Source organism: Cygnus olor, chromosome 2, assembly GCF_009769625.2.
Source record: "Cygnus olor isolate bCygOlo1 chromosome 2, bCygOlo1.pri.v2, whole genome shotgun sequence".
Classification (NCBI taxonomy): domain Eukaryota; kingdom Metazoa; phylum Chordata; class Aves; order Anseriformes; family Anatidae; genus Cygnus; species Cygnus olor.
In genome coordinates this window covers 63,690,657-63,706,178 of record NC_049170.1, presented here as the reverse complement: position 1 = coordinate 63,706,178, position 15,522 = coordinate 63,690,657, and the positions used below count along the sequence as shown (strand labels likewise).

Sequence of the window (15,522 nt, the reverse complement as noted above, 5' to 3'; positions counted from 1 at the left end):
CAGGTTAGAGGCCATCCCTAAATGTTTTTTTGGAGAAGCTGTATCTTAATCTCTTCCAACATCTTCTCCAAAATCAACTCTTGCATCTGTTCAGACAAACAAGATGTCAGCTTCCCTTCATTACCAATGCATTAGCACTCACGTACCATAACCTGGTATGCATGAAACACTGAATCCTGATATAATTTTGAATTCACTGAAAATTTCAACTGCTTAAGGATCCAGAACACAGCAAATCTTGAATACCTTCTGCAGATGCCCTGTTAAACAACTATAAAGGAATAAACAGCAACCAGCTGAAAAAAAGTAACTTGCTAAATAAATTTAAAATGGCTTGTAAGGAACAAGTCCCTGCTGAAATTCCCAGCTTTTCTTGCTAATTGTTTATAGAATGGGTACTCAACATCCCCATCTTCTTCTCTTCCCTTCAAGCACCCAGCCTCTAATACTGTTTTGAACTTCTAACACTTTAAGGCAATTTTCTTTTACCTGACTAAAAAGAAAGCTCCTATAAGTTCCTGTAAGAGTCCTCAACCTCACAAGGTCTGAAAAAGGACTGCACAACCATATCCTCTAGCTTTTACCCTAGTCTCTTTAAGGTCTTGTCTTCCATTGCTTCAATCTCTTCCTTGCAAAGTCAGGTTCCTTCCACTGCTCTGAAGTTTGCAGATGTCCAACTGCAAATAAGAGCACTGAAGGTCAATACTTGGCACAGCTGAACAACAGGAGACGTCCGTGAGCTCCAGTAAAGAGCACTGCAGCAGTTCGCAGACTATTCTTCCCTGGAAGTTCTCCATCAACTACATACTAAAACATAAAAAAAATATATATATATATATATATAGAAGGCAATAGGATGGCCGCCCTTTGCCCATGATCAAGGGATTACTCAGACCTTAATTTCACACCATCTGTCAATGCCTCCCAACAGGAAACTAATTTAGTCTTGAATCTCTTGGTTTATTACTATACCTTACCTAACTAAAAGTCTTGTTTGTTTTCAGAGGCAGGGAAAAAAAATAGAAATAAAAAAAACAGGTTTCTTGGACTCACACCACTTTGGGAATTTTCACTGCCCCAAACTTGAAACCATTCGATTACATTTGAGCCAGCATCCGGAACTCAAATTTTTAGTCATAAACTCCGAGTTTTGCATCCTTGTTTTAAAAAACTACAGGGAGCATTGGCAAGATTATACAGCGAGAAAAATGTTTGCTGTCAGAAAGCTTCCAGAAAAATCACATTTCTCCAGCAGCAGCTGCTAATACCTCACGACCACTTTGTTTTTGACAAGAAGTCAGCTAAAAGTGGTATCTTAACTCAGTTAAAACATCGTCACAGTAGGATCTGGCCAGGACAACAAGGCCCTCTGCGCTGTAAGATTTCTACAGTCATCATCAGTCAGGGCTTTTGTTTTGCACATCACTCATGAAAGCCCTAACACTGATATTACCACAAAGCTCTCAGGTAATGCTGCAACAACAGATAATGACAAGCAAGTCACCTCACCCATTCAGCACTGAAGAGTAAATGACAGCAGTCGATACAGCAGTGGGTAAACTTTGCCCACTTATGGATCCTCAACTCAGTCAGCAGCTCGGCACAGAGGGGAGAATGCTGCCTTCAGAGCCACCGCCACTCCTTGCTCCAAGGGGATGGGGTTTTTCCCCTTTCCCTATCTTAACCACAGGTAGAGTGGAAGTAAACAAGTTGTACAACTAGATCAGCTGCCGCGTATCTCCACTGCCTTGGGCACACTACCACAGCCTTCAGCCTACGTTAGGACTGAGTGGAAAAAAACAGGGTGTCAGGGCGGGAACAGAAAATCAAGCTTGTGTCTCTCCGCAGCAGTACCAGGCTAAAACAGGCACTGAACGAAGGATGCACCAAGCCGTCTACAGCCAAAATGGTCCAAGTCCCATCTCCTGCCTATAGCACACTTGCCTTTTCTTTAGCGCCAACACTTCTGTGATCCCATAACAGGAAAAGGTTCAGGGAGCTCAACTGAGAGGAAACAAAAAAAAAATGGGGAAAAAAAAAAAAAAAAAGCAATTCCTACAAGTTGAGCTCCATGAAGTGCAGGGCCAGAGAGGCACCATGGCAAGGGCAGGGAAAGTAGCCCAACTGCCTCCCTTCAAGCCACTGGCCAACAGATTTGCCCAGAAACCGTACCACCAGGGTGAGCTTAGGCTTCCCTCCTGTCTGCCCTGGTAATTGTGCAGCCAGAGAACAAGCCAGATCAGCTCAAATATCCAGCTGAAAACTACCCTACCCTAAGGTTAGCTTTCATTTACATCAGCGAGCTCATCTAGTCATACCAGTCACATGAACAACAGAGGTAACACAAAGTAGAAGAGACGAATACACAAGCAAGAAACTCTTTTTCAGCTGCAGTCCAGTTACGCAAGTGTAAGCTATGAAATCCTTGGGTAAAGGTGTTTAAGAAAGGGAACCAAATGGAAAGGACACTGTTCAAAAGTATTGCTGGGCAGCTAAAACTTCCTGTACACTGTAAAATAATTATTTTGCATATGAGAGCCTAAAACACTCCACTTAGCCAATATCAGAAAAGACATGAGTTAAGCTTTATGCTAACCGTTACCTCAAGTACTCTTGGCAATCCTGACCATCTCCATAGGTTAAGTTTCATCTTATTTAAAGTTCAACTTGAATCACTACATGAATACTCTTTTAATGCATGAGATATAAAAAAACGCAGTATTTCATGCACTCTTCTTCTAATAATCTGCCTACCCATAACACAGTGACAACCACTGGCACCAGTACCAGCGTTCACATTATCTTAAATTTTTCTCAGTGTCAACTACAGTAACTTACAATGCTTCTCCAGGCAAATGTCACACCAGAAATTTTGCCTTCAACAGCAGACTGACTTTCTGAAAGGCCTGATTTAATATAATTAGTCTATGATAGACTGTTTTCTACATAGAAGGTAACTATTTTGATTGAGATTTGGTGAACTGCTACTTCAAAGCGCAATACCCCAGTCTCACCAAGCACGTGGAAGAGAATGCCTTGTACCTCACTTCCGTTCCTCTCTTTCTGGCCCTTGCTCTTAGCACGCTTTACCGCATAACAATGGAAAAAGTTTACAATGTGATATTCTTTCCCTCCAGAACATGTTTCTGGCCACTGTCACCCCTTGGTCTTTTTGTGGTCAAATGCAAGAGTCTCAAGTCAGATTCATTCTTTCTTCAGATCTCTCATCTTTTGTGATTATGATGCAAGCTTCCCAGTTAAAAGGCTCTCTTATAAAAACGCTGACACTAAAACAATACACCGTATCCCAATATCGATCCTTCTAAAGCTACAGGGATCAACAGAAAGAGAAATCTCCCTGATGTTTTAATCATTCCTCCCCCTGCTTTTAAGTCCTAACTTCTTTGCTACTCAGATAAACAAACACACACACAAACATTTAAGTGTAAAATGGACAAAAATCAATTAAAAACATTCATCATAAGAAGCGATTGTCAATGTCGACTAAAAATTGCTTTTAAAGTCTTCTACGCTAAGAAATAACTCAGTTATAGTTCAGTTACATTCAGAAGCTAGTAAACTTACGCAACACCCATAGTGTTATTGTTCTGCAATATTGTTTCCAAAATTATTTGCAAATGCATTCTGAACCACCATCCTTTTAAATGATGGAAATCTGGCAAAAAAAAAACAGCTCTATAAAGAGCAGTTTGTAAATAAGATACAGAGTTAGAGCCACTGAAGAACAACTTTGCCTGAAGTGGCTCTGGGAAGGCCAAGGAAGCTACGCGCCGACCTGTGCAGCAGCAACACTGGCCTGGACAGGGAGCTCGGCATGCAACTCACAGACAGCTTCTGCACGGCACGCTTACGAGGGTGGAAGAGCACTAAGGCACAAAAAGCAGAAGTCTGATGAAGCGGCTTTTGCAGAAGGGAAGTCCAGGATGTACATCAGAACAAGGTCAGGTGCGTGCCTTATGTACCTCTCGCTCAAATTCCAACAAGAGGACAGCAGATACATGCTGTCTTCTACATCCTTGTGAGCCTGCACGTTACTTTTCCATTTTTAACTTAGCATGAAGCATCAGAACGTTATGAGGTTCAGTAGCCTCACAGCCATGCTCATGCAATGCAGCAAACGCCTGGTTTTTCAGGGCAGCTGCAGTAAACCAAAGCAGAAAGCAAAACTGCACATTACATAAGTGAAGAGTGATTTGATTCCTTACTGAAAAGGAAAAACCAGAACAAACAGATAACAGCTACGTGATGACGTTATGGAACTATCACGATGCTGTGATTAAACACGGGGCAGCGGCAGGAAAAAAAGTCCAATTTGACTCACCACTGACATACATGAACTGAAACTCCCTCTGACAAGGTGAGCAGGAAGTCACTGGTTTCTGCGAGCAGAGTTTCTAGCCCTTGCAGTTGAGAAATCTCCTTACTTCACCTGTGTCACCATCCCCACCTCTGTAATACATCTCATAAACATCAGTTCAAGACTGGCAAACCCTTGTTAAGGACAGTTTGTGTCCGCCTAGAGATTAACACTACCCCAAATTTGAATTACTAATTTAAACGAGACTTAACTAAACTACTTAAATGGTGACTAAATGCCATTTTAATTACAGAGAACACATTTGCAATTAATTGGCTTATTTCAAGAGTGAGAGAACGAACTTAGAGAAAACAGAACATCGCTCATACATACACATCTCCGGTCTAGACAGGTTAAGTGAAGTCTGGCAGTAAAATAATGCTAAAAATGAACGTCGCAATACGGTTCTGAGAAGAAACCTCTCTCCTACACCCTCTCCAAGGTAAAGTTTCCTCCACTGACTGTATTTAGAACAAGGTTGGGATCTGTAGCCCTTGTAATGCATTTGTAATTTGTTGTATTAATGTGTATTTCAAGGTGGTACTAAAAACAAGAAAAATAAAGCACTGGGGAAGTTACTGAAAATTAAGAAATTTAAGAGTAACGAAAGCACCACTAAGTCAGCAGTCAGTCAGAGGGGAAAACACCCAAAAAACACACTACCATGCAAGTTTACATGCACTTCTAATGGGGGGAAAAAAAAAAAAAAACAGAATTTACTGTATTTTTGCTTACAAAAAGCACAAATCTGATCCTTTATCTCTGCTTAAGATAAACGATGAAGTTTCTATGCATACATACAGACACATGTTTCTTCGTCACATTGAGTACACATTCAAAGTACCACTTTAACTGTAGCAAGTCACTTGTTCTTGTGGGTAAACTGAAGGAAATGCTGCGAGTTATTATCAGAGCACAGACCGATACACACGGTTCTGGGTATGTTTGCTTCAATTTCAGAATGACTAAGGAGCAACCCTTTCCCCCACAGCAGTGGACAGAGAACAGGTGATGTTCTTGCGTTTTGATTCCGATTTCTGTGTGGACAAGGCAGTAGCTGACCTTTAAAGCAAAGTCTTTTTGAAACCTGCTCTCCTAATTAAAATTTCTATTTATTGGTCTCTGCTACGTACATGTTAGCTAAAAGGAAAAAAAAAAAAAAAAAAGCAGCTATCTGAAACCAGCAGGAAATAATGCTCTTATGTATACAAGTCATCAGCCAGAGATGCCAGTAATCTCACAGAAGTGAACAAGACATAAACATTATAAACTACGCTGGCATCAGATGAAAGATACCTAATGCTACACTAAACTACATTTTATCCAATTTCCTAATATTTCAGCTGGCAAGGACTTTAAACTACACGCAGACAATTACAAAGCAGAAATACAATACTATTAGTTTGGTATCTAGTCAGAAATTAAGTTAACATCGAATACCAGAAAACTACTGCTACGAAAACGTCTTGCATAAGAAGGTATGATCTGCCTTCTAGTTAAGATATAAAGCAGTGGCCCATCTAACTTCCAAGGGAGCTGCACATACACTCACATGGATTTTTTTTTGTCTCAATATTAATATAGATCATAGATATCCCTACACATGGAAGAATTTCTTTCACGGCATGTAATCTAAAGCCAGTGTCAAGCACAGGGAGATTCTAATGGACATGAAAAAATACGGATACTTCTGACAGCCTTGCGTTCGCTTATGTTTCGTCAGCAGGAGGTGGCATACAACTGCATGCAGAAGATTCTTGAAGGCTGTTATGCTACAGAATTACATCTGTACGTAACTGGTTCAGTCTGAAGTTGACAACGTCACGGTAAAATAAGTTTCACTGCTTTTCCTAAAGTTGCCAGCTACAATTATTCCTGCAGGAGCCCTGCCTTTTCCTTGGTCCCAAAACATTAAGCAGTGCTTCCTTTTGCTCTGCAGGACCAATCTGGTAAGCGAGAGGATAGCATCTGAGCTGTCTGCAGAGCATTGCTCCCAGATTTTGGGGGTACAGGGGTGCACTTGCGATCCCCCCTCTGCTTTTAGTCGCAGCCCAGGCAGGCACTGCAGGCGAGGAGCGGCCAGGAGCCAAGGGGAATAAAAAAAAATAATTAATTGAATATATAGATCTATAAGAATAAGAAGCGGTTTTGTGGAGGGAAAGCAGGCTGCAGCCTGCTGAGTGACCTCAGGCTGCCAGCACACATCCATCCCCAGGCGGCCCCTTCCTCCTCCTCTTCGCAGCGCCGTGCTCGCAGTCCCACCCGCTCCTCTCCCCGCATATTTCCAGGCTGCTTTAATTCCTGCAGCGAATTCCTCCCTCCCAAATTTGGGCGCAAAACGAGAAAAGGGGAGGAGGGAGATTGGGGTGGGGGGAAGAGAAGAGAGGAGGGGGGGGGGGGGGGGGAAGAAAAAAGGAAAAAAAGGCCGAGGGAGCAGCAATGTCTCTGGCATTTTCGCTTCCCCGCCGCCCTCGCGCACGATGCGATTCGGGCGGGCAGGAAGTGAGCGCGGGGCGGGGGGGCACACACGGCCGGTGCCGGGGGGCCGGGGACAGCTCACAGCGGGCCGGGGGACACCGCGGGGACCCCTCGGCCCCGCTGCCCGCCGCCGGGAGGGGGTTTGAGGCTGCGCGTGGAGGAAGGCTGCCGCGTCGCCCGCAGACCCCCGCCCGCCCGCTTCCATCATGGAGCCCCCGGCGCTCCCTCACACCGTCACGGCCCCGGGCTGGAGACTCACCCATGGCGCCGGCGGTGTCGCTGCTGACGCTAGACTCCGGCTGCTCGCTGCCCTCCCTCCCTCCTCCGCCGCGGCGGCGCGGACCGAGCTGCACCCCCCCCCGGCCCTCCTCCTCCTCCTCCTCCTCCTCCTCTTCCTCCTCCTCCTCCCCGTGCACCGCCCGCCGATTCTCCAACACCCTCTACGCCGATTCCACAGAAGGGCCGCAATGCTTCCGCACGGCGCCTACACGCGCCGGACGCAATTAGCGGCGCGGCTCCGCTCCGCTCCCCCTCGCCTCACACGCCCGCCTCCCTGGGCACGCAGCGGCTCGGTGCGGAGCTCCCTGCCTTCCCCACGTCTCTCCACCCGCCTCCCGCGCGGCCAGGCCCAACTGCCGTTTGTCCGCCCGCCCCCCGTGTCAGGGGAAAAGGGGCCGCCCGGCGGCCATTTTGGAAGCGGGCGCACGCCGCAACGCCAGCGCTCGCGGGGCTTGCCCAGACCAAAGATGGCCGCCGGCCCTGAGGAGCAGAGTGAGGCGGTACGGTTCCTTCGTCCCCCCTCCTTCCCGTCCCCCCCTTCTTTTTGCTTGGGCTATTCTCGGAACGCCGTTACGCCGCGCGTGGCTCGCGCAGCCCAGCGAGCGCTGCGGCGCCTTGCGCTCCTTCCGCACGCCTGCTCACGCAGTTGGCGTGGGAGGACCTGGGGCTGGTCCCTCACCCCGAGTCCCGGCTGAGGGGACCCCGGTTCGGGATGGGGCCGGGCTCTTTCCCCTCACGAAGGGGCGTTCGGGACCTATTGACGATCTCCGCCTCGTTCACGGAGCCGCAACTCCTCTTCCCTCACAGCTCGGCGGGAAGGGGTGGCGGCTCCGGGCCCGCCCTGCCGTCCTTCAGTGCTGGGGGACAGCGGGCAGCCTTCGGCTCGGGCCGCCGCCGGGGGGTTCCGCTTCCCCGGGGGAAAAAGGCGATTTTCTGAAGCAGGTGTGAGCCCTGCCGCCGGGATGGAGAAGTGAAAGAGCTGCCAAGTCATTCATCTTCTCCGCCAAAGTCTCGCCTTTCTGGCCATCAGCGGGGGATGACTTGGCGCGCACGTCCCAGCAGTGAATGAAAACTTATTAGAAAAAAAAATACTGTTTGAACGCAGCTGTTGGCTAGATAAAATCCTTCCAGGAGATGAATGCGCTGAAAATCACACTGCCAAGACATAGCGCTTGGGCTGGGCTGGTGTAGTCCTGAGACCCTAAATTGGCTCCTCAGAAGTACCCTTACGAGTCATGGTAAACTCAGTCATGGTGAAGAAGTGATACTGGAAAAGGATGCACACTAAAAGAGGAAAAAAAAAAAACTACTTTTGCCTTTCCTGTTCAACTACATGCCTCAATGTTGTATTTCCTTTTTATACGCGGGACATCTCTTTGGAGCCATTTAAACTCTTTGTATATTTTATGCTCAAACTGAAATAGTGGATACCTATATTTATGATGTGTGATTTGAAACATAACACGCTTTCTTTTGTGTTAGGGATTTCTGAGCATGGTCTGTTCCTTGCCTTTTCTTTCTCACAAGACACAGTACATTTCTCTAGTACAAAAAAAGGTACTCAGCAAAAAGAGAAAAATACACAAATTTGTTGTATCAATGGTTTAACTCTTTTCTGCTGTTATTAAGGGTACATTTTAAGAGCATGACCTGGTACTAGAAGGATGAAAGCAGCAAGTTCCATTTCAGTTGGCAAAAGTGAAGACGTCAGTAATATAGTATTTCTGTAGGTAGACTTGTAGCAAGGCAGGAAGGAGCAGCAATGAAGACACTAAGATGGTCCTTGGTTCTTTCTGGCTTCCAGAAATTCTTCTAATATCTTACTTTACTTTTTCTGGTGTATTTGATAAATAAGTACTTTTCACAGCAACAGTGAAAAATGCATCATTTTTTCAGAAAGATATGCAGCCCTGCACAATGTGGTTCAGCGCCGTTTAAGAACTGGAAGTGTTACAATATACTGTGGTTCTTGGATGCCCAAGGGAAAGAGATTTTTATTATCATTGGTCACAGAACTGCCAAATGTTATCTCATAAATCTGTGTCTTTCACAATGGATGAGGTAAGAAATAACCTTTTTTTTATTCTGGTTGGTTTAGGTGGTAATGTCCATGGCAATGAGATACAGCTGCATTGCTTTCGTGGTTATCTGAATACCAAAAAGAGACATTTTACATCACAGTTGTTGTTCACTGAATACAGAATATGGTCCCCACAGCTCTCCCATAAAAATACATTGTGGGAAAACAAACAATATGAATAATACTTGTTTTCTTCTTGTAGTAAGGGCTTCAAATTCCTCAAAAAATGTATTTTGGTCTTTAGATATGCTGAGAAAATGGCCAAGGTATGTAACTGTTGGGGATCTCCTTAAAAAGTGAACAGTACTTTTTAAGTAATTTTCTTTTACTTCATGGATTGATCATTGGAAAAGAAAAAACAACAACAGCGAGCTTGCACCTTTGAAATCTACTGCAAAACTGGCACAGACTTAATAAGGAAGCAAGATGCAAGCCAGTGGGTTTTATGTGAGGTTAATGTCCCATTTTTCTGTGTTGTGAATAGCAGGGGGGGGTCTCTTTTCATACGGTAATTTACGGGGTTAGGAAGATTCTGCAAAATTGTGTGCATTTTGAGAAGAAATAAAACAAATGCAAATGGGTCCCTGAGGTTTAAAGAATACTGTGTTCAGTGTAAGATATAACAAATTCAACCTTTTACATTCCTGTGGTGATCTGCTGTTCTGCCTTCAAAAAGAACAGGCTTCCCTAAATCATCACCAAACTTTATAAAAATGAACTCAGCAAGTAAATTTCAAGACTCTTCAGATTCTACATAAGTTGATTTTTGAAAGAAGATACAATTTTAGGACTTTTTTTTGGTGAAATTAGTAAAACACTTTGCAAAGTTAAATACAGAGCGCTACCTGCCATAATGCAGAACCAGTTTGTGTCCTTCTTGTCCTCAGATACAGAAACAAAACCCACTCACCTTATTTACAAAATGTACTAACTAGGGTTGCCGCCAGGTTGGTTCCCAGCCAGCCTAGCCAGTTTTCATGTCTTCTTGCCAATGAGACATATGAAGACTATTTTGTTATGTTTTGTTTTGTTTTTTAATGCAAGCAGATGTGACTCATTAGGTGAACTAGATCCAGCATGGGATATGTTGGAATTATGGTGCATGTACCCTGCTGACTTGCTCCTGCATGGCAACTACAGTGCCTCCTGGGTTTGTAGGGTACAAACAGTGCATCTCCAGACTGAATCGTGCTTGCTCAGTTGGTGTAATGTGTGCAGCACCCTTCTGAGCTCCTGTGCAACTCTAGCAGGCCTTTGCACACCAAGCTATCGTTTGCCAAAACAACCAGTATCGTTATACAAAGTGGGTGAAGTCCTAAACTCCCATTCCCAAAAACAATCTGGCTCTTTCAAGACATGAGGCTGAGGATGCTCAACAGTAAATAATAAGCACAGTATCCTTCCTCAAACTCATCCTTAAATCTCAGCTTCGTGGTGATGCCTATCAAAATCTCGGTTGCTCTTTGACCACTGCTTGTCGCACTGACCAGTAATGTCTTCTGTCTTTACACTCTGTTCCCTCTTAGACATCTGTTCCCCTTTACATTGGATGATTTCTGTGTAAATACTCTCATTCTGCTTTGTTCCCTAGCACAAGAAACAGACCAATACAATGGTAATACAAAGAGTAACAATAATATGAGGCATCTGGTGTCACATCTGATTGGGCCCTGATGTCTCATCTATCAGCCCTTTCCTATTTTGAGATGTGCAAACTCTGTAGGACCACTTGTGTAAGTAAACGTTTCCAGAATCAGGCCCACAGCTGCTCTGTGTTCAGAGAAGGGCTCTCATCAAACAGAAACCCCTTGCTAACTCTCAAGCCACACAATAACCTGCTATCCCAACTATTCCCGTTGCTGCCACCATAGCTGTTGTCTTCGGCTGCTACCTATAACATTATTTTAGGAACATGCAAATGAAACAACGTCAAACTTGCATCTCTTGGCCCCCTCCTTAAGTCCCACCGTTTGCTGTTTAAAAAATGCTCTGCAGCACTAAGAAAGAGCTACGTTCATCAGCAAGTGCTTATACAATGCTGTAGAAGTTACACACACAGGCTTCTATTAAACAATTGCTATGGGAAAAATAACAGCATCTCTTGTTTTGTAGTGTGTTTACTGTATCGTCCTGGTATACATCCATTACTTCAATTATCTAAAGAAAGAGGCTTTGATAGATTATGACCCAATGATGTGATCCTTGTGAGAGGCACACACATGCACTGATTGTTGAAGGTATAAAATGGTTGCTTTGTGCAGTGATGGTTGTGTAGCAGAGAATATAGATCAGTAGAAGCACGAAGGCAGCCTAGTCCTTAGTCATGTATTCATACCAATTAGGATTGCTTCATTAAGTGAGGTGAGAGCCAACCTTCGTGGAAGTTTGTCAGTGCTCTACACCATTTTGATCCTTGAGAAGGACTCATGGCTTGGGAAATACAGAAGACTTCCAGTAATGTTAAACTATTTGAAAAATGCACCGTCTACTATGTTTGCACAACATTCACAGAAGGCAAGTCAGTGAACTGGCAGATCATGAGATAGATTTCCTACTCCAGGGAGTCGGAGCCCGAAGCAAACACCCCTCTCTCCTTTCCATCCCTCCACTGGCAGGCAGGACCGACTGCTCGGGAGGACAAGAAGCAAAGCGTGCAGCATGTGGCTGGTAATTCCAGTTCTCTGTTTGTTTATTTGTTAATAAGTAAGCCCCACTCGGGTTGGGCAGGTCTTGGTAAATCCTTAAGAGACTTTCTGCATACCCAGGTGTGTAATCATTAATACCCAGTGCTGCAGCCGAACACACACACCAGCGAACTGTTGTGCCTGAGCAGAGTCCTGAGGGCATAGAGGGTCTGCACACACCGACACTGCTGCAAGAGCGAGAGTGGGAGTGGGACATTGGGAAAGCCCCGGCTGCCTGCCTGTTTACATTAGCAAATGCTCCCTACTTTGGTAGAAGGTACTGCCGTCATACTTTGCGTATTAGATTAGGGAAAAAATACTTAACACACTTAATGCAATGTGGCACTTAATTATATTTTTCTTTTTCAAGGAAAGAAGTTATGCTCTCCAAAAGAAAAATTTTTTTAGCTTAGAATGGATGTCCTGTGCAAATGCTAGACAGATTTATTTCCCCCCCCCACATTCTGGAAGTAAAATAGAAGAAAAACAAATTAATTTTCTGTATACAGTAGTCATCTCTTTATTTTATTCTCCTTACTTACATCTGAACGTTGATTCTACAAAAGTAAATGACTGGTGCTGATAAGCAAGTAGTACTGCGTACTTTGTGCGGCCGCTGTGCTTTGTATTTCCCAGTTGTACCCTTTTGATTAAAGGACATCACACTAGGAATATTGAATCAGGCTTTGTCCTTGCAAACAGCAGAGCTGTTTGCAGTATGTCAGTACTATGTCAGTACTGACATAACAGTATGTCCAGTACTTGAAATTGGACTTGAGGTAGCAGTATGCCAAAGCAAGGCCTTAGGTGCAAACGTTGCAAAGTTGCAGCAAAGTGTTACCAATTGTACCATTTTCTAGCATTTTAATCACTTTGTCACTTTGTTCCTTTTCATTTACCTGGAAAAATGCATCTCTGGCTTCTGGGGTCCTCTCTGACCCCACTCCCAAGGTGATGGGCCTCTTCCTTCGCACTCGCAGGCTGGAGCCTCGAACAGGAGCAGCCTGGCCCCTGCACCCCGGAGCTCAGGGACGCCCAGCCCCCTCCGTGCAGGCAGGCTTGGGCTCCATGGCTGCGCTCGCTCTTCTGACCTGCACGTGACTTGGCTCCCAGATCTGCCATGTGGGGCTGCACCTGGTACTTCAGTGAACGGAATAAGCAGAAGGAATTGCTTATCAGGACCATCAGGAGCGTGCCACTCTGCAGAGAGGAGGACTTGAACCTCTGCAGTTCTCTGATCTACTTTACATGCACATGTAGTTCACCCCATGTGGTCAGACCATCCTTCCTGTTTTTCTGTCCAACTGCTTTGTATGAACAAAATAAGTGGTGCCATGATACCCAGACATCCACCCTGCACTCCCTGAAAGCCATTTTCAGATATTCAATTGTACTGTTCAATTGCAGATATTCAAGGTGCTTTTGATACTTTGGTATCAAAAAAAAAAACAACTTTGGTACTTTTAGGTTCCATCATAAAAACAGGTGTTGGATCCTTTGGTTACAGTCAATGAATACAACCTTTACAGTTTACTGCTTGTCTTTGTCTCCTGCTTTACTCAGAGGATGGCTTATTTGTACCTGTCTTTTGGGCTTTGCTGATAGTTTATCTAGAATTCAGCCATTAAGCTGAACATGCCTATGCATGTCGCTCCAGTTAATCTAATATAGCTAATCTGTCCCTTGCAACAAAAGATGATGATGTCACTTATCAATAAGTAAAAAACAAAAACTTTTTTTTTTGAGGCTATCTGTAAAGATTGGTGTCTGTTTACACATGGGACTGACTGAAGCCTACAGTGACTAGTGACAGTAGAAATTTTGCAATTCGTTTTAATGGTTATACCATCTATCATAGTCAAATCTGTTATCAGAGAGCATTTCTCAAATCTGTTTTCTGTGAAAACAGAAAACAGCTGAAATATGTCTGTAAAAATGTAGAAATTAAAAACATTATAGTTCAATCTAGTTAATTAAATTATGAGCACACAATAGGGAAAAATTAAAAACTGAAATGTAGATCAAGGAAAATGCTGAAACAATTCAGATTGCTTTTTCTTATTTATATTCTGAATTGCATTATGCTGAACTGCTCTTTTACAGAAGGAGACTAGTACTTAGTGATTTTGCTCTGATGACTGAGCAATACTAGAAATAGAAAATAGTTCTAAAAGAATCAGTTATATGGACATTTGGGATTCATAATGGAAGATAATGGTCTTTTTGATGATGAATCCACTATATAAGCCAAGAGTATTTCAAGAGCTTGTTTCAAAGTAGATCCATTAGCATAACCTGGGACATATCCTTCATCTTCCAGATAAGAAAAGTTCTTGTACTGTTGTAATAACAAAGTTAGAGTGTTGGACAATTTTTGAAGTAATTATGTGCTTTTCCCAGAGCCAGACTTCAGACTTGGTTCCTTTAGTGTATATATTTTCAAGCAAATTACATAATCTGTGTTAGTGTAGAAAAATTGGGGTTGGGGTTATTTGCATAACATCGTAGACATGTTTTAAGAAACAAATGTTTTCTTCCACTTCTGGATCACAGGGTCATTAAATGCCTTTTTGGATTAACTGGCAGCATGGACTGTAGCTATCCAGAATGTTTCTAAACTCCTTGCCAACATTTCTTCTTCTTCTTCTTCTTCTTTCTTCTTCTTCTTCTTCTTCTTCTTCTTTTCTTCTTTTTTTCTTTCTTTCTTTCTTTCTTTCTTTCTTTCTTTCTTTCTTTCTTTCTTTCTTTCTTTCTTTCTTTTTCTTTCTTTCTTTCTCTTTCTTTCTTTCTTTCTTTCTTTCTTTCTTTTTCTTTCTTTCTTTCTCTTTCTTTTTTTTCTTTTTTATTTTTTTTTTCTGAAACTGTCTAATGCAATGCCCAGTGACCTGTAAAAACTGTGGCATATATGAAGCATGCACTATTTGGTTATAAACTGATAGCCCTTGTTGATAGTTAATCTTGTGCTCTTCAGAGCACATGGTAACAAATCTGTTACACAATATGCTAAACAAAACCACTTTTTTATATATACCTGGAATACCTCGTAGCAAGATATTATGGTTTATGTGTATACTAATACTTATGATGCCCATGCCCATTTTCAGGTATTGCTTATCCTTATTTCAGGTATTGCTTATTGCTTATTACCAAAGACACTGCAATAGAAATAGTCTATTGGATGTGACATTTCCTTACAGACTCATGGCAGTGTGCTTTTTATTTTCTTGAAATATCAATCTGCAGATTTGAATGTTACTGAAAGAGTGTTCAGCTGTGTAGGAAGAAAATCTTTCCCTAGGTTACATTTCTTTACGTGTCCCTTTCTTTAAAAAGTGTTTTGATTACTTTTCTTGCAAAAAGAATTGCAGTATTGTTCTACCTGCAGTATATTATTATGAAATTTAGGCAGTTACTGTTGTGTTGACTAGCTGGCCCCCAAAATTCGGTGTATTTAATTCAAGTTTGCAAGCTGGTGATCTCCCATTTTATATCAGTTTATTTCTTGGTGGTTTTCTAGTTTATTTTATTTATCTCAACTATTTAAAATGTCTGCAAATATGCCCATGGTAATAGAATTCACTTGGCAGCAATATATAGCTATATGAATCATGACTAGAGAGTAA

At 43.1% G+C, this 15,522-nt stretch overlaps 1 protein-coding gene across 4 annotated transcripts in view; it reads right to left on the bottom strand.

Annotated features, from left to right (window-relative positions):
• Nucleotides 1–7,242, bottom strand: part of SEPTIN7 (septin 7) — an 81,242-nt gene extending 74,000 nt beyond the window's left edge. For 2 of the 4 annotated variants that reach the window (XM_040545656.1, XM_040545660.1), the window contains exon 1: nucleotides 7,116–7,242. In XM_040545656.1, coding sequence (XP_040401590.1) covers nucleotides 7,116–7,119 — 4 coding nt within the window. In that variant the 5' untranslated portion in view covers nucleotides 7,120–7,242. Of the gene's footprint in view, nucleotides 1–3,850; nucleotides 3,856–6,931; nucleotides 6,934–7,115 lie in introns of all 4 variants that reach the window. The other 2 variants (XM_040545658.1, XM_040545657.1) reach the window with 2 other exon arrangements.
• Between the last annotated feature and the right edge of the window lie 8,280 nt (nucleotides 7,243–15,522).